Source organism: Poecilia reticulata, linkage group LG19, assembly GCF_000633615.1.
Source record: "Poecilia reticulata strain Guanapo linkage group LG19, Guppy_female_1.0+MT, whole genome shotgun sequence".
NCBI lineage: Eukaryota > Metazoa > Chordata > Actinopteri > Cyprinodontiformes > Poeciliidae > Poecilia > Poecilia reticulata.
Window position 1 is genome coordinate 25,119,000 of NC_024349.1, and position 21,569 is coordinate 25,140,568.

The following is a 21,569-nucleotide window of genomic DNA, read 5'->3' on the forward strand; positions in this document are numbered from 1 at the left end:
CCATTAGTGTTGCTTGTTTTTGGGGGATAGAGCATTGAGAAAGTTAGGTTTCAGGTAATTTATTTATGAGAACGTTGCTTAATGTTTGTTTTACTTTATCTTTCTGTGCTTTTTTTTCCACAGACAAATCTGAAAATGGAGAGGTCTACCAAAGAAGAAGAGGGCCCAATTCAGGCCACTTTGATGGACAAGAAACAGGAAGTAAAACACCAGAAGAATTTGGCCAAGCAGGCAACAGCTGGCGGCGAATTCTCCTGCTTATCCTTGCCATCACCATCCATAATATCCCAGGTAAGAGGGAGCGACAAGAAATAAAGGTTTGGAAAGTAGGAACAGCTGAAATACCAGAATAAATTGCAGTACTGTGTCGCTTAACACTTTGTGGCAAACCAACTGGATTTGGAAACGAGGTTTTCCCAAATCGCATCAGTTTCTAATGGCACAATTTTGGGGAATTAATTGTCATTGTAAAAAAATTTTCTTCTGTATTTTCTAAATCTTAAGTCTTAAGTAATTTGCAAGTATGTAATGAGTGCTACAGTCGACCCCTACCTATTTGCGGTTCAATATTCATAGATATTTTCTAACAAATATCTAAACTTTTTCAAAGGAAACGCAGCTTGGGAAGCTGAAATACCAAAGTTCAGTTCTACTGGAAACACTATTGGCTGGTGTGTGGAAAGTAGCCAATCCAGAAGTGCCATTTATTTTTCCTGGGTGCTGATTGGCTATGTCGCCAGTTTTGGAGATAAAGATGTCTGTAGATATTAGCTTCCACTGTGCGTGTTGATGCACATTAATTGATTTGATGTTTGAAGTATTAAAACAGGTGATTATAACTAACCTTTACTGTTACTATAGTGACATTTAAAAGCAAAAAACAAATTCTGTGCTTGGCTGGTGGTTGGCTAATGACTCTGCAGTCAAGCCTCCATTTTCAAGCACACCATATGTCGTGCTTCCTCACTTGGTCAGCTCAGTCAGTTGATGTCTTCCTCAGTTGTTGGTCATGCAAGTTGGTCTTCACAACAAAAGTTCTGTTATCTTCCATGCATCATTCAACGTTATCTTTATCTTAAGGAAATCCTGGATTATATCACATAAAGACAAAAATAAGCACTATTTTTATGGAGGACTAAAGGGCTTTGGGAACAGATGTGGAGCCATTGTCAAACCTGCTCATTTTCTTTTTTCAGTTCAAGGGTAAAATCCACGATAATAGATTGCAGTTTGCTGATTGGTGTAGTCTCAGAAGTGGCAGTTCCAGTATTCCATAAAGAGTGATCGCAGTGCAACAAAGGCATGGGGTATTATCCACCATCTGCTGTACATTTTAGTACTAAACAGAAATGCAAAAGACTCTGAACTGAAATATGCTTTGAGATTTATAAGAAAAGAAAAACTTGGCAGTATTTTTTTTTCTGATATTGGTAGAAAAGCAGTTCCAATTTCTTTGGCTGATGGAAGTCTGCTCTCTTGTTTCTATATGAGGCACAAACAAGCTGGACTGGAAGCGCTATTGGGAACATACAGGGTTAACTTAAATGTAACTAAATGGAACAGGAGCTTGACAGAGAGCACCCGAGGGTTTTCTGAGTCGGACTGACAAGGAGGTTGATGGGAGGGTTCAGGGTGCACTCGAGAAACTAGAGACAACAAAAGTTACAAGTCTGCAAGTTTACTGTTTTCAGGAAGTTCTAAGCTGTAGCTACAAGTTCTTTCATTTCTTGTAATGTGTAGTTTGTCTTTAGGTTTCTATGGAACAAATACTAAAGTATTAATGCTTTTATCTCCCTTTTATTTGAGCCTCTTCTAGTTGTAAGAAGGTTTTCCTGCAAAGTGATGTCCCGTCATTGTTGTGAAGTATTATATAATTTATAATCTTCAAGAAGTTATTATTGACCCTAAAGATGAATGTGAGTGATTTAGTCTCAATACCTTGTATTTAGTGTTTTAGACTCTTATTTTGAATTTGAAAGGAAGTAGTTCCTTATTAATTTTCCACTTGTCTTGAAGTAATTGGTGAGTAAAAGGACTTGGGGTGACGATATTTCCTTTTGTCACTTCTCTAGCAGCATTTATGTTATTTACAAGAAAAGACGATGTGGACAGAACCATGTGTGTCTGGAGTTCCCTCCTATTCCCAGCTGCTCTGAGAGCTTTTTCAACAAAAGGCCTCAAAGTACACTTTAAACTGTAACAAAAACAAGCATTGGAAATGGCTACAGAGAAATGTACAGTAATCTGTTTATTTGCATAGTTTAATGAATTCACCCAACAGTAAGAGGGTCAATGTTGGAGTTCATTCATTTTTGTCTCTGTTCTCCACCAGGTCCGTTAACCAGTTTCAGGACCCGACCAGAACCCCTCAGTGTAAATTACCTTGAGAAATAATTTGATTTGGTTATATATAAAAACAAGCTTTAATGCCGAAAAATGATCAAATGTTACAAGCCATACATATCATACAAATGGAACAGATGTATGACTGTCGTTCAGTCACACATATACATGGTTATGTAGGCTGCAGCATGTGCGTGTAAGGAGTTAAGAGGCTGAAAGAGATGGTGGAAAAGATGGACCCTACAGCATTAATTTAACAACAAAAAACCCATCACATTAGCTTATTCTGTTTTGAGTAAGAAGTGAAAAAAACCAGAACTTTTCTAACAATAAATTCAAGATCGACTTCTCTACGTCAGTTCTAACGAGCTAGACCACCTTTCCATTTCGATCATGTCTCTTTGTTCTTTTTACTTTGATGCAAATTATGCACTTGCCTCTGTATGGCAGTAAAAGACGCCAAAGAGGCAATTAACTCCAGGATCACCGACCCAATAAACACCCATCAGTAGAGTTTTGGCTGTGTGGATATGTGAGCCTTTTAAAGCCCAGTTTCATTTTAACACAAACTGAAAGCAAATAACTGGAACTGAATTTTCCACATTTCTTAACTCTCTTCACACTGGCATCATCATTCCAGCAGAATGAACGACCATGCAAAAAAGAAAATTGTTTTTTAGCAACAAAACAAAAATCAGTATTGAGCATCAAGACCTGCTGTGTCAATGCAGTAAAGACCCACCACAATGCCAAGAATTAATCGTAACCCTATGCAACTGTGCCAGTCATTATAGTCTCAACTAAACACAGAAAATTGAGCTAAAATTTCTGCCAGTAAAAAATCTGGACGTGTTTGGTAGCATAGCGCTGATGGAAACTTGTTTTCACATCCCCACATCACAGCTGCTTATCCAACTTTTTCTTTTCTTCTTTTCTTTCTGACAACTGGTTTCCAGGCTGTTGTTGAAATTGGAATCAGAAGTGTTTTGTGGTATTTTGTCAGCTTTGAGATCTTGGCTGACAACAGCTCAGACAAAAGCACTGCCGGATATTAGAGTAGTCTGCAACCTGAAAAGGGCTTTTCAAAAAGAACCAAACGCCGGGAATGTAAATCAACGTATATGCAAATCTAACCATGTTAGAAATCCTTTGGTTTTAATTAGACTTCTTGCTACCTAAACATCTCCAGAGTCAACACTACAGCTGTGCATTTATTTCAAGCCCTCATTTTGTAAGCGAGTCTTTTTTTTTTTATTATAGCAGCGCAGACCGAGTTCCTCTTAACTATTCAAGCCTCAGCTGTCATAAAGTGTCACAAGTTCTTTTGATCACAGATTATAAAGTCACAGATTTTGCTGTAAGTGTCAAAATGTTTCTGTGCCTGATGGTGATGATGGAAGTATTGACTGACTTTGAAGTCCTTCCTGCTGCTGGGTCAGCAGGAAACGTAATGCACCCAGACTTTATGATGCTTCTTTGTATTAATGTCCTGAATTGTCCTGAATTTGAAGTGAGCGCTTTAGCATTAGCTTCTGCTAAATGCCATGTTGGTAATTATTGCTTCTCTTTACATTTACTTATGCCAGTACAACTAACTTTTTAGCTAGCAGTTCACACCACTGATTGTTTACTCTGCCACATATTTAAGGTATTCAGGTAAGTGTTAAACAATTGTTTCCCCTTATATGATTAATTATGCACGGTTTCAATGGGCTGTAAGGACACTGGCACTTCAGTTGGTCCATTTTTTTTATTTTGTTCCTTTTTGCTTTCCTTGATTAGTGGGAAAATTACATTATTTGCACTGATTACTTGATTCAAATTTAAATTCTAGAGCACATGAAGTAGGCATGAATCTGTGGACAATTAGCCATTTACTCCAATCAAATCACAAAATGATTGTGGAAGCCTAGTTTCTCTCTTTTTTTGTTTTTTTGTTTTTGTTGCATCAATTCAATTGATTTCCATTTGTTCCATCAATACCAGGTATATTCTATCTGCACCTTAGGAATGCACACCCATTATCCTTAGATTAAAAATCATATTGGAGAGTCATGCTGCTTGTGAAGCCTGACTGCATATCATTACGGCACCTGATACCAAAAAGCAGACTCATTAAAAGATGAAAACGCCGGTCACTCTGTTTATTATGCAAGACATGTTGCTGTACAGAGACTTTTTATGCAGCCATAATAAGGCCTGTTTGCATGACACCCAAAGGGGGTGCGTGTGTGAGTGCCTGCTGAAAAGATTTTACTTTGCAGGTTGAAGACTACCTGTCTGTGCTCGTCAGTCGGCCCTTTGAAGAGACTTCCTAATTACTGTCACAGTTTCATTGTAGTGAAAGGTTTATGGATTATATTTTACTAAATCTTAAACACGACGCATAGGGTAGCATCAATATGAAGGAAAGCGGTAACCTTCAAACAGGCTATTATTAACTGTATCAGTTAATAACTTGCGTTTCTGTAAGAACCTGAGTCAAATAGCCAAGGGTTTTCTCAGATAACTTCAAAACATACTCGGCATCTCATGTGGATTAAATCACTGCAGTTGTTGAAATTGACAGGCAGCGGAGGGTTCTGTTTAATATTTGATCGCTTGACAGGCTTGTCTAAATTTATTCCTAATAATAACGTTGCTAAACTTTGATAAGGTGCAAAATTGTTTTCATTATTCCTTGGTGGCATCTGAATTAAGCTCCTCCGCCAAAGTGATTATGATGACTTTAACAGCTCCTGCGCTCAATTTGTGGGTGTATACAAACTGCAATTATAAACCTGAATACAACCGGTCCACTGAGAGTGTTTTTATCAAGTACTTACAATTTCTTCAGGACTTAATGATTTTTTTTTTTTTTTTGTCAAATAACTCTAGCCATTATCCTGCACCAAGGATTTAAAAGTTAATTTCCAAACCTTTTAAATATTTGATCATCCAGTTTTAAAGTTCTGTTTTGATTTCTGCATTTCACCACTTAAGATGTCAGATAAAAATGCTCTGGAAAAAGGCTCACGAAGAGCAGAACACAATGTATTAGCATTATAATCTCAAAAGTAACGGATACTGAATTGTATTAAGCATGAGAAGACTACAAAATTTAGTGAATGTTTATCTTATATTTTTGCTTAAATCTATGTAGCAAAATCCAAATAAAGTAAATGTTACAGCAACCAGGGTTTCCCCAAGTGTATTATAAGCCCGGCGGGCTACCAGGCTTTTCTTGTACCCCCACCAGGCTAAGCATTGCTTACTTTATAAATTCTTTCTTAAAATGTTTGCACTTCTAAGACTATATAGTTGGTGTTCAGGTATTAATCTTCCAACCTATTAATAACACATAACTATCAAGTGATATTTTCAAATTTCCTGTCAAGTTTAAACATTTTTTAACTTAAAAACACGGCAGGCCGCTGGATGAATGACTGCTGAGCGCCCAACCACCAGGCTTAGCAAGTTTTCTGGGGGAAACCAGAAACCTTGAGTAACAGTACTGTAACATAATAGCCAATGTTGTATTTTACAGGAGTGGGAATAATTATTGCTTCTCTTTTCTGTTTTTTTATTCTAAGCACTGTAAAATCTCATAGTATTTAGTCCTTACACAAAAGAATGTTGTGTTGCCTTAAAAAGTGTTTAAGCTGCAGCTGAAGCTTTAGTTTTTTTGTTTTTAATGAAATGTCTGAGTTTTTCTTCTACTCTCATCTACCTTGGTGTTGACAATCAGTGATGTGGACTGGAAAATATTCTCATATGACTTAAAAGATGGCATTTCAGCCCATACTTTTGGTGGCATGGGTAAATCATCAAGTCTGACATTGATTTTTTAATAAATCATAATGCATATGGATTTTTTTTTCTATGTTTTTAGCTATATTCTACCCACGTACCCTGTTTGGATGCAGCACTGCCAATTCTGTTGTTTACAACTGAAACACTACAACCTGAAAAATAAGTTAAAACACTTGTTCCTTTGGTTCAGTCATAAACCCTGGAAGGTGACCGACCCCTACAGGTCCAAACCTAGAATTGGCCTTAAGATTCAGGATGGCTTCTTAACACAAGATGACAGGTTCTGAGAAAACAGATATTACCAGTAACATTGATATTGACTGACTCGAATCATTTAATATTCAGCCTACACTGCGGTGATCTGTCATTTTCAGTGTGCAGTTTGAAATGAAGGCCAGAGGCAAGATTAACACGGTGGTAGCCAATGTCTAAATAACTCAACATCGATTGAACTGACTGATGAATCCAGTAATGGTGTATATTTGTCTGTGAAAGATTTGTTTCTACTGAGCAAGACGCACTCAGTCAGGAATTTCAAGTGCTGCATACTGTGCATTAGCCATCAGTGTCAAAGACTTAATTATCAAAGAAGACTTTGTTTTTGTAACATTGAGTTACAGAAAATCTGGAAAACAAACACCATGTTGGAAAGAAAATAGTAAAAAGTTATTGCTTTCTGTGACTTGAGGCGGTTGAGGCTACCAGAAATAACCTGCTAATATACCCTTGCTTGCTACCTGGATTTTTAGCATCTAATTTATTATGTTCATTTATTATTAGTTGGCTAGATGGCGTTTGTTTTCACCACTGGCTAACTTCTGTTGCCAACCCATACAATGCTACCTGTGTTCTGTTCAAAAAGTCTCTGCACTATGGAGGTTAGGAGGCTGTAGAGAGCCAGATGCAGTGTGAGGCATACGAGGCTATGCTTATATATGGTATGGGATTTTCTTCTGTACATTTCTGTCGTGATACAGGTCTTAAATTTTATTCATAATATTCTGAAAAAGTCCTAAATTTGGTCGATTTGGTGAAACATGCAGAAACCCTGTTTTATGCATCTCTTGTCCATTTTGGCATGGAAGTTCAATGTTCCATGAGTTTCCTTCACTGAAATTTGAAATGAGGAAAAAAAAGAAAAATAGGTTGCACTGCTGGGGTCTGTTGAAGTCACATAAAGCATTCAGCCTGCCGAGGTGAGTAAATCTTTATCCATACTGCCTGCATAGATAACATGAGATTAAGGTTATTAGGTCATGGCTAAGACATTTGGGTCGCACTTGTGTAAATGTCATGTAATTATGCAAATCTGCAGCTTATATGTGCATTTCAGAACTGCCAATCTTATGCAAAAGACTTAAACATTTCTGAAACGTATGTGGCTTAACTTGATGTTGAGCACCTTTGTAGGCCATTGAAATGCAGGACAGCTACTTAATAATGTGATACAGCTATTAGTCTCTGTCATAAAAAGCTACAATTCAAGCAAAGAGCTGTTTAGATTATTATATTGTCCATTTAACCATTAACATATCTTATAAATGTTAGTGCCATTACAGTTAAAATAGATTTTGTGTTTAGTTAGTGATATTAAGTGTCTTTTAGAAGCAGATGTGTTCTTTTATGCTAATAGTGTGTAATTTTGCTTCCCAAATTTCCAGTGTTGGGTAGCTCTCTGGCTTCTTTGAAGTGCTCCTTCCTCTAAGTAGTCATATAATTTAACATCATCCACAAGCACAGGTCTGTACCCTGTAATAAACCCATTTGCTGTTTCAAGGTGATGAAAGCTTACATCTGCTTTACGCCGAAATCTAGAGTCAGCATTACAACTGATGTGGAGGAGTAATTTGTTGAGTTATTTTGTGGTGAAATAAAAACTGACCATTTACGAGTGCATCTTACCAGGGAAAGATGAGTGCTCTTATTAGTTTAACACCCATCTGTCTGTGGCTCAATAGAAGTCGTCGCCCTGAAGGCATAAGTCTGGCATTAAACACCACAAAAAGCAGCTGCATAATAACAGGATCTGATCTTCAAAGTGGATGTGAGCACTACAGAGACAGAACCCAACATTCATGGCCACCCTTAGGCTTGTTCCCAATTAGGCCAATGGACAAATCAAGGTCATGGCAACCAGTATTGACTGCTGTATTGACCAAAAGAAGGCAAATGTAATGTATTTTCACTGAATGGCCTTACTAGCTAAAAAAATCACTTTTGGAGTCAAATAGTTGTTTCAGTTTTCAAATGTTTTGAGTTTGACCAAATATTTTTTGGGCCGAGAGGGTCCCTTCTAGACTTATGCCAGATTTGATCACTTGATACATTCATTATTTTAGATTTTTGAGCATCACCATAAAGGATTTGTTATAAGAAGTCAAAGACCAATGAAATTTGGTTAAGATCTTTGAAGGAGAACTGTAAGGCAACTGATCAATGTCCACAATGGTGCCAGCAGAAGAAGAGCTAGTGATGTACAACAGAACTTCAAGTAATGCGGTGATTTATAGTTGCACACAGAGATGAGCCAAATGCCTAGAAAAATGTTAGTCAGGCAATGATCACACAATTTGGTGTGATTGGAGAAGTCAAGATGAAGGCTTTCAAATTAAAGACTCGATTCTTGTTGCCAAGCATGGTGGTAGTACCATGATGGTTGTAACATGATACAAAAACAAGTCCAGGTAATGGTGAGCCTATGGCAAGGGTCTGGAGCTCCAGTCCTCGAGGGCCAGTGTCCTGCAACTTTTAGGATTTTCTCTGGTCCAGCAGAGAAAATTTGACTTCAGCACACTTCGGTCAAATAATCAGGTCTTTATCAGGAGTCTGGAGAACTTGACTTCCTACTGAGGAGGTGATTCAGCCATTTGATTGAATCGAAGACCTCTGTTGAACAACTTTGATGTCCAACAGAGGACTTTGATTCAATCATCTAATCGTTAGTCATCATTAACAGTTAGATGACTGACCTTGGCCTTTAGCTTGGCTTAAAGCAGCACAAACAGGATAATGACATGTGAAAAAAGAGTTCAGATACTCTTTAGCCAACAAGGCAAACACAAGCGTTTGGGAATAATTTGCAATCAAACAGATGGATGAATGGAAAAGGGAAGTGATTTTGGGCGCTATGCTAGCACTACAACCATTTAAAAAGGTCAGTAACACTCCTGTATTTGCATCAGTAAAGCAGTAAACATGACAGATGAAATGAAAATTATCTGTTTATACATTAGCTCTTTATGGCTGTTTGCTGTTCGTAACATGTAACTGCTCGGTTATATGTGTTGTAGCAGCTAATGTGGCTAGTCGTCAAAAGGCTGAAGCTGCTGTCCTTAATCACTTCAACTATATAGTTGCACCCTGGAAAATATGCAGTAAATTATGAACAAACAAAATTGTTGATATTCATTTCCACTATGTGTAAACTTCTGACCACAACTGTACATCATCCATAGAAAATCTTACTTTTAGTCAGTTTCAGGCAATGGAGATGATAACTGTTAAAAAAAAGACTAAAATCGCAGAGCTGAACAGAAGACAAGAGCAGAGAGTGGAGGTAGAGATGTTTGGCTCGGTGGAGAAAGGAGTGTGTCAGCGAGTGAGGAGTGGAGATTAAAAGAATGTGGAATGGAATTGAGTGACTGCTGTGACAATGGTCCGTCAGTGGCAGCACCATCAGACGCTTAAAAGAGCATAGAACATTGAGAAGGAAATGGGTAGGATTGACTGCTGCTCACATCTAGAAACACAAATTTACTTGTAAAAACTTCCTCCCCAGAAAGTGAGTGTATGTCCAGCGATATCCATTTTATAACCTTATAACCTTTTATAACCTGGGGGGTGGGGGCGATGACATGTTCGCATACACCTCAGAAAGTATGCAGTTGCGCCACTGCAGGGATAGTCCTCAACCCGGCCCGACGACCTTTGCCACCTGCCCCTCTATCTTGACCCATCCTCCTTTCTGACAACTGTAAAATAAAGGCCACTAGAGCCAACAAAACATTTATTTAAAAAAAAAAAGTGACTTCTCAGTTTGATGCCTTGAAATTGACTTCTGTCTCTTTAAGAGGCTCCTGGTCTTTCTGACACTCCACCTTTCCCACATCATCACAATACTGGTTCTCAAGATGCCGTTTAACCATTCTGAGTAGCATTGGACTAAGGAGTAGTTCGTATGATAAACCCAGCAGACTCGCATTTCCACCAGGTGTTTGCTTATTGCTGCTGCCGCTAGTCTGGAGGAGCTGAGTGGGGAAGGCACAGGGAATGGGCCGTCTGTGAAGCGGAAGCTCGACTGGGGGCTGAATCTTCATGGCGGAGCTTTGGGTAAATAGGCGGTGCTTTGTGAGACCAGGCATTTAGACACACCCATATGGTTGCCATGGGAGATTTAAGGATTTCTCAAACATGCATGAAAGAATCAAAGCAACACTCTAGGTCTGTTTTTGATGAGAGAATAATATAACATGATTAAAAAAAAGCTAAAACGTTTTCAAATTGGAGAAAAATCAATTAATTAATCTGTTAATCAATTTGCTAATGTACCCAACAGGATGTTGAATCCACAGTCCCAACTGCTGCAGCTTGTGTTACATTCAGGCTCAGTAAACACTGTGTAAGCAATAGTTTCTATTGACTCGGTAGTATTACAGCAATTCTAAGATTGAAAATAGATAGTTAAGGGAATCCAAAGAGCACCAAAGGTTATTTATTCACATAATTTAGCCTCTGGATGTCTGCCTTAGTAAACTGGATGGAAGTTGATTGGAAACAGAAAGCCCTGTTGTCAGAGGTGATCACAGATGTTGGATTATGTTGAAGTGTCTCCTCAGCCCTTCAGACCTACAGCTGTCTCATCTCACTTTCTTTCCTTCCATCCTTCCTGTTACCTCTTCCTTTTTTTCATTTTTCTTTAAAGTCTTTCTCATTTTTGCATCAATGAAACTGGACTATTCATAAAAAAAGGATTCATTCAAAGTAATGGGCAATAGAAGAGCATACAGTATTCTTAATAAGACAGGTCATTCTGACAGACAAGAAAACAACTACCAGACTTTGAGAAAATGTATTTGTCACTTCTAAGCTTGTAAAAGTTAAGACAAAATTAAAATGATCTAATCTTTAGGCTCTAAAAAACTAAATACACCATCGATGCACTTGGGTGATAACGTATCTGGGGTGACTGGATCAGTGGGTAGAGTAGCCGTCTTGAAATGGAAGGTCATAGATTTGATTTCATCTTTCTCCTGTCACATGTCAATGTGCCCCTGCACTTAACCCCAAGTTCCTACCGATCTTTGTATTGTCATACAAATTGTGCGTTTTAAAGTTTGGGTGAATGTGGCTGTAACGTAAAGCGCTTTCAGTGATCACTATGACAGAAAATGCACTGTGTAAGTTTAGCCCATTTACCATCATCATTTTACCCACTAGTGCTTGATTAACAAGACAGGTGTGTTTACAAAAATAGCAGGAGGTAAAGGCATCAACAATAAAGTTTGAAAAATAGATGCTGCCAATCAAGCTGGAGAAGACCAGGGTCTGCTTAGAGAGGATATTCTCTCCTTCGAAATTCTTTAAATAAGCTTTAGTTGGTCGGTCTTTTGCTGTTAACATACAGCTTTTACCACACACAGGATGTCTAACAATACCTGTAGTATGTTGGTGAGTGATGTCAGCTCCTGAATGCATACGCTAAGTGTATCGGAGAGTGCTCCAAAAGCAGGAAGCTGACTGAAGCGCAGGGTATTCTGGGTAAATACAACCAAAACAATCATGTGAGTATAACACTAGCTGGATAAATAGCTGCAAAAGACAAAAGAGAAATCTTAAAACCGCTCAAATCTGATGCCACTCCATCTTATTTACATATTGTGAAGAAGGAAGTTGCGCTCATGTCGTCCTCAGAGATTTTTGTGTGCTTTGGTGGTTCTTGTTGCCATGCCACCACAGGCGATGAGGTGAACAAGATTTAGATTAGTTTGGATTGTTTGGCAGTGCAATGTGAAAGTGAACCTCAACAGCTGAAAATGTGACAAGGGTTGCAACTGTGGTCAATTGAACAGAGTCTACCAGAAAATACCTAAAGATTTAGGAATTGTTGAGTGTTCTTATAAATATTAATGAATGGACCTGATTGCTCTGTAGCATCCCTGGTGGAAGCAACCAGAGTTTGACTGGGTAACTGGTTCCACTGGTGTTGTATTGTGATAGACAGTTCGTCCAATCACCTGACAAGAACCTTTGAAAAGTGTCAGTGCTTTCCCAATGAAAGACTTTCAGGATGTTTCTGAATGACCTGTCGTTACCCCTTCCATAGCAACATCAAGTGAGTTCATGGGCTCAGTTCCAGATTTTAGCCCACTGAGAGACCCTGTGGTGTTTATAATGAAAATCTGCATTGCCCATTGACTTAATCATCCACTATATTCTCTGAATACAGGGTAGCCATCTGTTTTTGCATTTTAAATACTACTTCAGTGCCATTGTACCTAATTATGCTGTAAATATACCTGTTTATATGGCATAAATAGATACCAGCAAGATGGAGAGCTTAATCCGCTGTGGTGGACAACATTATTTAGCAGATTAGGAAGTCTCCAGGGCATCTCAGTGTTCACGTGTCCACTGGGAGGAGTGTCCAGCACAGACTCAGAACTTGCTAGAGGGACAATATGTTCCTTGTGTCCTCAGATCATCTTGGGATCTCCCAGGTAGAACTGGAGAGACTTTCCGGGGAGAGGGATTTCAATAGTTTTCACATGCTAAACAGATTTATTTGTGTAAATAAATAGTTCACTATTCAATCTAATCTAAGGCAGTGCATTAGGATAAAATTTCAATTTTCATGTGCAACCCTTCTACAGTTTGTGCCCCTGCCTAGCTCCCCTAAGAAAAATAATCTAGGCACACCCATGAGTACGGTTGGTATCACAAGTACTCAACTTCTCACGATCCCACTCTTGTGCACTTTGGTGCATCTACTCCTACTGTAACTGCAGAGAGGAGTTTGCTACTCCGGGCACAGCTTACAGGACTAATTAAATGCCATCGAGGGTGCAGCTGCAGCTCTCAGCACCACATGTGGTTGAATAGTCCATGTTTTTCATTTTCTATTGATTTGGTGCAAGATCTGAATAAAACACAGCAGAGTTGCTGCAAATGAAGAGATGAACTGCTGGAAAGTTTCTTAATCCGCATAATGTGTAAGAAGTGTTAGAAGTAGATGTTTTATTAAAGCAAGAGAAAATCCGCCCAATCGATCAAGATTTCATTCGGCCTGCATATCCGCTCAATCCTCACAGGAAAGAGGCAGGGCTGTATAAGGGTGACTGTGGACCTTCAATCCCCCCACTCTCGCGTCGGCGTCGTGACCCTCGTGTTACGTAAGGCTCTCAGCGGCTGACCAGCCCACACCTGTCCTCAAGCCCTGACAACCTGTAATCAGTGTGGAGAGGTGCCGTGACAGCGGGAAATGCAAAGCAGCCAGTAAATCTGTCTTCACGGGTCACGCAAACACATTCCAGAGCTTCTACAGCACACTGACGCGCTCACAGATACATCGCTCGCCGTGACCTTTTCGCTTTCGGTTTAAATGAAGAGCGCTCAAAGCCTGTGTGACAAGCATAACGAATAAGATAACCAGGGCGACAGTGGAGGGAGACGCCGCACAGGGTGGTCAGGACACAGAAGAGATGGAAGAGAAGCAGCAGCCATGTTACGGCGGTCACAACTGTAGAAACCCGTCATAAGAACAAACGGCTTTAATCTCCTAAGTCAGGGGTCGTCGAAGTGTGGGAGCTCGTGAACGAACAAGCAAAACAAAATAAACTAAACTTGATTTAAATTGCAAAAACGTATTGAGGAAATAAATTAACAAACGGACATCTTGTGGACAAAATTATATCAGTGGCACAAACCATCACACCCCAAGTTCCTCAAAAGGCTCAGTCATGCTCCACTAACTATGGAGTAGTTCAAGTTTTTTCTTTTCTTTTTCTCTTTTTTTTTACCTTTAGTATTTGGCAAAAACAACAGCATAAGAAAATTATCCAAAATGTAGACTCAAAGAGATAAAAAGAAAAGAAAATGAATCAATAGTCCCACTGGTTCACCATTCTTGGCAAAGATTCAGGAGTGAAAAAAAAAACTTTAACCTACAAATAGTGCTGGCAAAAGGTGCAGTTAGCAATCTGCTAACGTTTCTAAATTACATCCATACATTGTTGGACTAAATTAATAAGTTTTATATTAATTCCAAGTTAGCTTTTAAAATTATTACAATTACAGTATGTGTTGTGCAAAAATGTTGTATCTTCTGTACTTCAATAACAATGCTACAAGCATTATCATTTCAAAAGAGGTCAACACCATAAAAATAAATTGGTTGATGGCAGTTTATCTGAATGGTTAAGGACCCTTAAAATATTAACCAAAAACGATCAAAAGCTATAAATTTCTGGATCTCAAATAGTTTTATACACAAGCTTAGCAAGAATAACTAATCTTCACTATTGACTTCTGTGAACAGGGAAGTTGTAAAATGGTTGAAACGGGACCTAAAAAAAATCTACTAGCGGTAAAATGACCAACACTTGGCACAAGGATCCAAACAACCTGAATGTCAAGAAACTCACCGGTGAATTTAGTTATGCCATATTTAGTTTTCATTCAGATTTGGGTGGTAAAAGGCAAACGGCTCCACTTCAACTATACACCCTGCTTTCAAACAGTGCCCCCAGTGGCTGGAGGAATGAACATGTTATAGGCCTGGTGAAGTTGGCTAAATGTCTGCAGTTTGTCAAATTTGTTTTTAGGTAGTGGTTTAGTCCAGTGGTTCTTAACCTGGGTTCGATCAAACCCCAGGGGTTCGGAGAGTCGGTCTCAGGGGTTCGGTGGAGCCTCTGCCGCGGAGGTAAAGACACACTTGTGTAAAGTCATGATGACGCCCCGCTTTGCCATCACTTGCTCCAGAAGGGATCACGTTACATTGCTTAGCCAATCAGAGCTGCGGAGGAGCACTGATTGAAGGAGCTCCACTCTCAGCATGGATTTGAGCTTATGTCTTTCAGCAAAACTCACCGTTTTTACCAATTTTTTTTTACTAAATCTGCTCCTTAGTCGCATCTTTTTGGGGTTGCTACTGCCTCTAGTGGCGTGGGGGTGGTAACACAGCTAATATAATTACATTACTAAATCAGAATACCGTGTCGGGGGGGGGTACTAAGAAGGGTTCGGTGAATGCGCATATGAAACTGGGGGGTTCGGTACCCCAAAAAAGGTTAAGAACCACTGGTTTAGACAGTAAGCAGTACAGGTAGCATAGAAGTGGAGGCAGAAGTTGTCTGGACTGAAAGTAATTTAGATGGTTCCAAGTTATGGAAGCGTTGGGTATATACAGTACAATATGTTTGGAGCTCTGTGAGTCAGAGCAGTCTGACAGAGCGATTATAGAACTTTGTTTGCTCCCATCTTGCACAGGATTCCTAACAAACATGATGGTGCTTTTCACCTCAACAGTGCTTGGATAATACATTTTTCTTTCTATAACAATTGACTCTCAGGAATAAATAAGTAGTTCAACTAACATTTTTCAGCGCTGCCTTTGCAGATTTATCACTGCTGGAAACCTGACGAAGATACACTGGAAATCCTCACAAGGCTTCATTGTGTTCAGTGAGATGACAATCCTGATATCTTTTTCTTTTTCTTTCATTCTTCCATTCCGTCGGTTGTAGTGCCTGTGATATTGAGTCGTTTGCTGCTTTAGTTATCCGTTTTCTAAGGCTGACCTTTTTTCCTCCTCCTCTTTCAGTGTGGGACACAAACTGATGAAAATCAATTGTCTGCTATTTCTTTTCTGCCTCTGCAGAGGGCCTGGCTGTAGGGGTCGGCTTCGGAGCCATAGGAAAAACAACTTCTGCTACCTTTGAGAGTGCCAGGTAAGATGACTATCAAGGTTTTTAATTGGTGCAAAACTCTGTCCTAATTAATGAATCCCTTAGTTTCTGTATTTGGTTCAAACATATGTTAGAAGATGTTTTTTATGACAGCAAAAACTTAATAACCATTTACATTTAAATATGTTTTTATTGTTAACTTTTTAAAATGTATTAGTTTAAATAAACTTCAAAAAAACGTGTTTTATGTGTTTCTACAAGATGAAAGGGCTTGCCTGCTGTTGCCATCTAGTGGCTACGTCATGGAATTACAGGCTTAATCTGTTCCTCAGCAGAGTTGCATGGTTCTGCAGATACCTTTACAGTATAAATAAATAATTTGTTCACCATCTTGGGGCAGCAACCAGCTGGTGATTGGCCTTCCAGTGTTCAGAAAATCTGATTACATAATTCTGCAGTTTTACACAACCCTGTACTACAAAACAAAATCTGACCTGTTTTATTAAATATTGTATGATTTCACTGTTGAGCAGGTAAAGAAAATCAGATTAGAATTTTTTATTATAAAATTTTTTTGACTTTTGACCATCTTGGCCAACAAGTTTAGTCTCAGAAGACATTTGGTCTCAGAAGACATTTAATTGGTTCATATATTAGAGTTTATTGTCGTTTATTGTCAATATAAATGCAGCTGTCCTACAAAGACTCAAGGCGTTTGTGAGAGAAACATCAATCAAAAGCTATTCGTTGTTTGAAACTGATGGCTTTTGTGTGTTTCACGTACACACAATCTGGGAGTAGTGATGGACTCTGACCTGAACCTTCAGAGCCACATTAAGACAGTCACAAAGTCGGCCTTCTATCCATCTATCACCTGAAGAACATCTCCAGGATTAGAGGACTTATGTCTCAGCGCGATCTAGAGAAACTCATCCATGCGTTTATCTTTAGCCACATTGATTACTGCAACAGCGTCTTCACAGGTCTGACTAATAAATCAAACAGCTGCAGCTGATCCAGATGCTGCTGCTCGCGTTCTCACTAAAACCAGGAAGATAGAGCACATATCACCAGTTTTAAAGTCCCTACACTGGCTCCCTGTAGCTCAGAGAATAGACTTTAAAATACTGTTGTTAGTTTATAAATCACTGAACGGTTTAGCACCACAATACCTTAAAGATCTGTTATTGCTGTACCAACCGTCTAGACCCCTCAGGTCTTCTGGTTCTGGTTCTGCTCTGCATCCCCAGAACCAGAACCAAACGAGGAGAAGCACCATTCAGTTTCTATGCACCACAAATTTGGAACAAACTTCCAGAAAACTGTAAAACAGCTGAAACACTGGGTGCCTTTAAATCTCAACTTAAAACCCACCTGTTTAGATTTGCTTATGGCTAAATTAGGATTAGAGTACGGGTTTTTTATGTATTAATTTCTTTTTATTTTTCTCTCTCACTGTTTCTTTTTTCCAAAATCTCTTTCTCTTTACTGTCACATGCTGTTTTTATTTTAATTATGTAAAGCATTTTGAAATGCCTTGCTGCTGAAATRTGCTATACAAATAAAATTTGATTGATTGATTGATTAAGGATGCAATAACAGACCTATAAGTCCATCTCCAGGAGCGGTAGACGTGGTTGGTTTCTGCATCTGTAAGTCTCATCACAGTAAGTTCTTTACGAATCTGGAGATATCGCACCAGAGAAGCAGAGTAGCTGTTTTTGACTTGTTTTGGTGATGAGAAAAATGAGCCTGAGGAAAGAGAAGCAAAAGGACAAAGAGGTGAGAGGTCATATGATGAGGTCCTTTGAGATTAAGATTATGTTGAGCCCTTTGGGCAGTTATTTCGGGCCAGTGAGGCCGTGTAATGTGACTCAGTGCAAGCAGTGGAGAGAATTGGAGTAATTCCAGTGGGCATAGCTATGCTAACATTCTGTGGGTCCTGCAGATCTCTTTTTGCTTTTAACTTGTTTTATTACTTAGTGTGAGCTTCAGAGGATGCTGACAAGAGCGTCCTCTGAAGCTCTTAAAAGCTGATTTACAGTTGTTGTTTTGAAAGTTTGCATTGAGCGCATGTGAGCCGCGTACGTTGGTGCCACATTTTACTAACATAAGCCTTCAGAGAGGGATTATATAAATGCCAATGTAAGAGGACCGACCCACTCTGCAGGAACATCTTCCAGATAATCCAATTTGGGTGAAAAGTAGCATGTGTGATCCGTGCCAAGTTCCAAAAATTCATAAGTGCACGACTAAGTGGCACGTGTCTCGCCAACGTGCAGGGTGGGAACGGTCCGTTTGGTGTGTGTCCCCTTGCACCCGGTTCAATGTGTCAACTATTAACTTGGCCCAGCTTAAAGCCACATCTAGAGCATGTATGAAAAGTCCCGGACCATTTTTTTTCTTTGCTGATGTTAGAAAAAAACAAAAAATAAAAAACAAACTCTAATTTAGTCACTCTCACTTGTTTTTTTTTTCCTCTCTTTACGACCAAGAATTCTCTGACGGATGCCCACTTTCTAGATTGAATGTGTTATAGGCAGTAAAGGACCTGCGGGACTAAAGATGATATTTTTATCTTCATACATCTGGCTTTATGTTTATTATATACTGAGTAATGTAAGGCAAAAATGTTAGGCATGTCAGAATCACATCTTTATTGTCATTGTTACCTCTTAGAAAGAAACGACGAAATTAAAAATGTACAGTCAACTCCATGTTAGTTATACAACATTTTGATAAGAGTGACTATGTGACGTGTGAATAACTTGTAGTTTACGATGTTTCGTGCAGCTCTACGAGAAAGGGCTGATATTTCCCTTTGCATGCAGCCTCTTCATCCAATCAGAAAATTGTTGTTAGAACTTTAAAACTTAAAGTTCCTGCATGTTCTTCTGAGTTTCTTGGAACACTAGTCTTCACATTCCTCTGTTTATACTTTCAGTTTTCCTGTTTATAATTTGCTGAGTGCCTCAGTACATCGTTGAGGCAAACAACTGCACACACTTTGTTAGAATCCTCCCAGTTTGAATATTCAGCTAATTACTTAATTGCTAAATTATGTTGTTGTTCCTGGAGAGTAAAATCTATATCATCATTACTAATATGAGGACGCATATTAAGAGAACAGCTTTATTCAGTGCAAAATCCTCCCCTGCACTGTTATTTAACTGAAAACGGTTTTTCCTCAAACTGTACAGCTAGTGCTAGTGCTGGTCCTTGGGCTGACTTTAGTTGCACTAAGAATAAATCCGTATCAATTATTCACAAGGTCAGTACAGATGAATTGACTGTGACACAGAGCTGGAAACAACCAGAAACGTTGCCCCTTTAGAAACGTCTCAAACAGAAGAGCAGGGGAGAACATTTCAAGAAGTCGGTACAGATGAAGAAGAAAGCGGTGGACCCAGTCCTGGTTCAGCTGTGAACTGATGCAACTCAACCTGCTGATGTAAAATATTTACAGTGTCTTGCAAAGGAATTCACGTCTCCATAGTTTGTCCCATTTTAACAACAAACTTCATTGCATGTTCTAAAAGTAGTTGACTTCACAAGGCAAATGGTTTCATTGTTTCAATTAGGGGCGTCAGAGTAAAGGAGCTAGTTACGAATGCAATGATTTGAAAACTAGATTTGAAAGTTGTGCATTATTTACCTTCTGCTTTACAATTTTACACCACTGTGTTAGTTCATCACATAAAATTATAATATATTTGGTTCAACTTGTAATGTAAACAAAGTTCAACAGGTGTGAATATTTTTTCAAGAATCTGTAACAAGATGGTCTTTTTAACTTCAGCTATCTCTAAGTTTTATAATTGTGAGGTAGCCATAATGAATTTTGAGGTTGTGTTTCATAATAAACTACAAATTCTCCTATTAAATTTTTTATTTTTTCATGGTTTTTTTCTTTTTTTTCAAAATAAATTAAGACATTTGACAGGATGTCGCTTGCTTATATATTTTTTAATCAATTATTGATTATTGATGGATTTGCTCTCCTTCAGAAATCTGGCTATTGGGATTGGCATCCAGAATTTCCCAGAAGGCTTGGCGGTGAGCCTTCCTCTGAGGGGCTCTGGGGTATCAACGTGGAAGGCCTTCTGGTAGGCAAACCTTCTCATCTGCTGGTTTGTAGCACCGCTCTGTAAAAGTTCTGGCCTCCATCATGACGTCACTTTCTCCACCAGGTACGGTCAACTCAGTGGAATGGTAGAACCCATCGCCGGCCTGCTGGGCGCCGCCGCCGTCGTCTTCGCGGAACCTCTGCTGCCATACGCGTTGGCATTTGCTGCCGGAGCGATGGTCTACGTCGTCGTGGACGACATCATTCCTGAGGCTCAAGTCAGGTTAGTGGAAAAATATGGCTGACGTTCGGAGAGAAGGCTGGAGTGCTAATGTACGACGGCGTATCAGGACCGTTGTAGATAAAGACAGGAGCATATTTCCACCAGAGAACTCAGAAATTTTTAGATCAATGTCAGAAATTTTCTCGAAAAAATGAAGACATTTCTGAGTTCCAAAAGTCGAAAATGTGCAAGAAAAAAACTCAGAAGTTATGAGATTGAGCTCAGAAATTTTGTAAAGAAAACAAGGAAATTTCTGAGCACCAAAAGTTAGAAATTTGCTAGGAAAAAAAATCTGAAGTTTTAAGATAAATCTCAGAAATTTTCTAGAAAAAACTGGGAAATTTCTGTTCTCCAAAATTTGAAAATTTGCAAGGAAAAGAAAACTGAAATTTTGAGATTAATCTCATAAATTTGCTCAGAAGACATGGAAATTTCTCAGAAAATCTCCAAATGTCGAAATTTTAAATTTTTGTAATTCAGAAATTTCCTTTTTTTCCTGAACATTTTTTAGATTAATCTCCAAATTTCTGAAATGTGTTTTTTTTTTCCTATGAGTCATTTACCTACCTGTCCTCTGCTGTTATCTCTTGTCTTTTGGTGCCACCAGCGGTAACGGCAGACTGGCTTCGTGGACCTCCATTCTGGGATTTGTCGTGATGATGTCACTAGACGTGGGGCTGGGCTGAGGTCGCCACGGCGACCGAAAAGAAATAAACCAAGGCTCAGAGAAGCACAGCTGGCCTCAGTTTTAAAGAAGGGAACCAGTTGTTGAGTCTAATTTCCGCTACTTGAAGTTGAACTGTGAGCAAACTTTTCCATGCAATGATTGCTGTACTTGAACTGAAATGTTTTCTATGAGATTCTTACAGTTGAATAAGACAGGAAGGTTTTGTGATTCAAGTGCTGGTGAAGGTTTTGTTTGCTGATGTTTTTTCAGAAGAAAATATCTTTAATATGACAGCTTAAAAACTATTCTTTTGTCTTTTTTCATTTGAACATGGCATTATGGGGTTTAATAAGGTTACATCATACTATTAACTTAAATATACTGAATCTGGTTTTTCTTGCCTTCTTCATATATTATAATTTATATGTGCCTCCCTCATCTGTTGTAACACAATGGAGTGAAATGGCTCAGGTGGTTTTGCTGGGGCTTTTTGCAGGGCAGCGTAAGTCTCCTGCC

General features: G+C 38.9%; 1 protein-coding gene across 2 annotated transcripts in view; it reads left to right on the plus strand.

Annotated features, from left to right (window-relative positions):
* The window catches only part of slc39a11 (solute carrier family 39, member 11), a 152,717-nt gene extending 131,226 nt beyond the window's left edge, over positions 1-21,491 (plus strand). For both annotated transcript variants that reach the window (XM_008437980.1, XM_008437981.1), the window contains exons 6-10: positions 124-291; positions 16,010-16,079; positions 20,045-20,143; positions 20,228-20,386; positions 20,994-21,491. In XM_008437980.1, coding sequence (XP_008436202.1) covers positions 124-291; positions 16,010-16,079; positions 20,045-20,143; positions 20,228-20,386; positions 20,994-21,072 — 575 coding nt within the window. In that variant the 3' untranslated portion in view covers positions 21,073-21,491. The remainder of the gene's footprint in view (positions 1-123; positions 292-16,009; positions 16,080-20,044; positions 20,144-20,227; positions 20,387-20,993) is intronic.
* Positions 21,492-21,569: the final 78 nt, after the last annotated feature.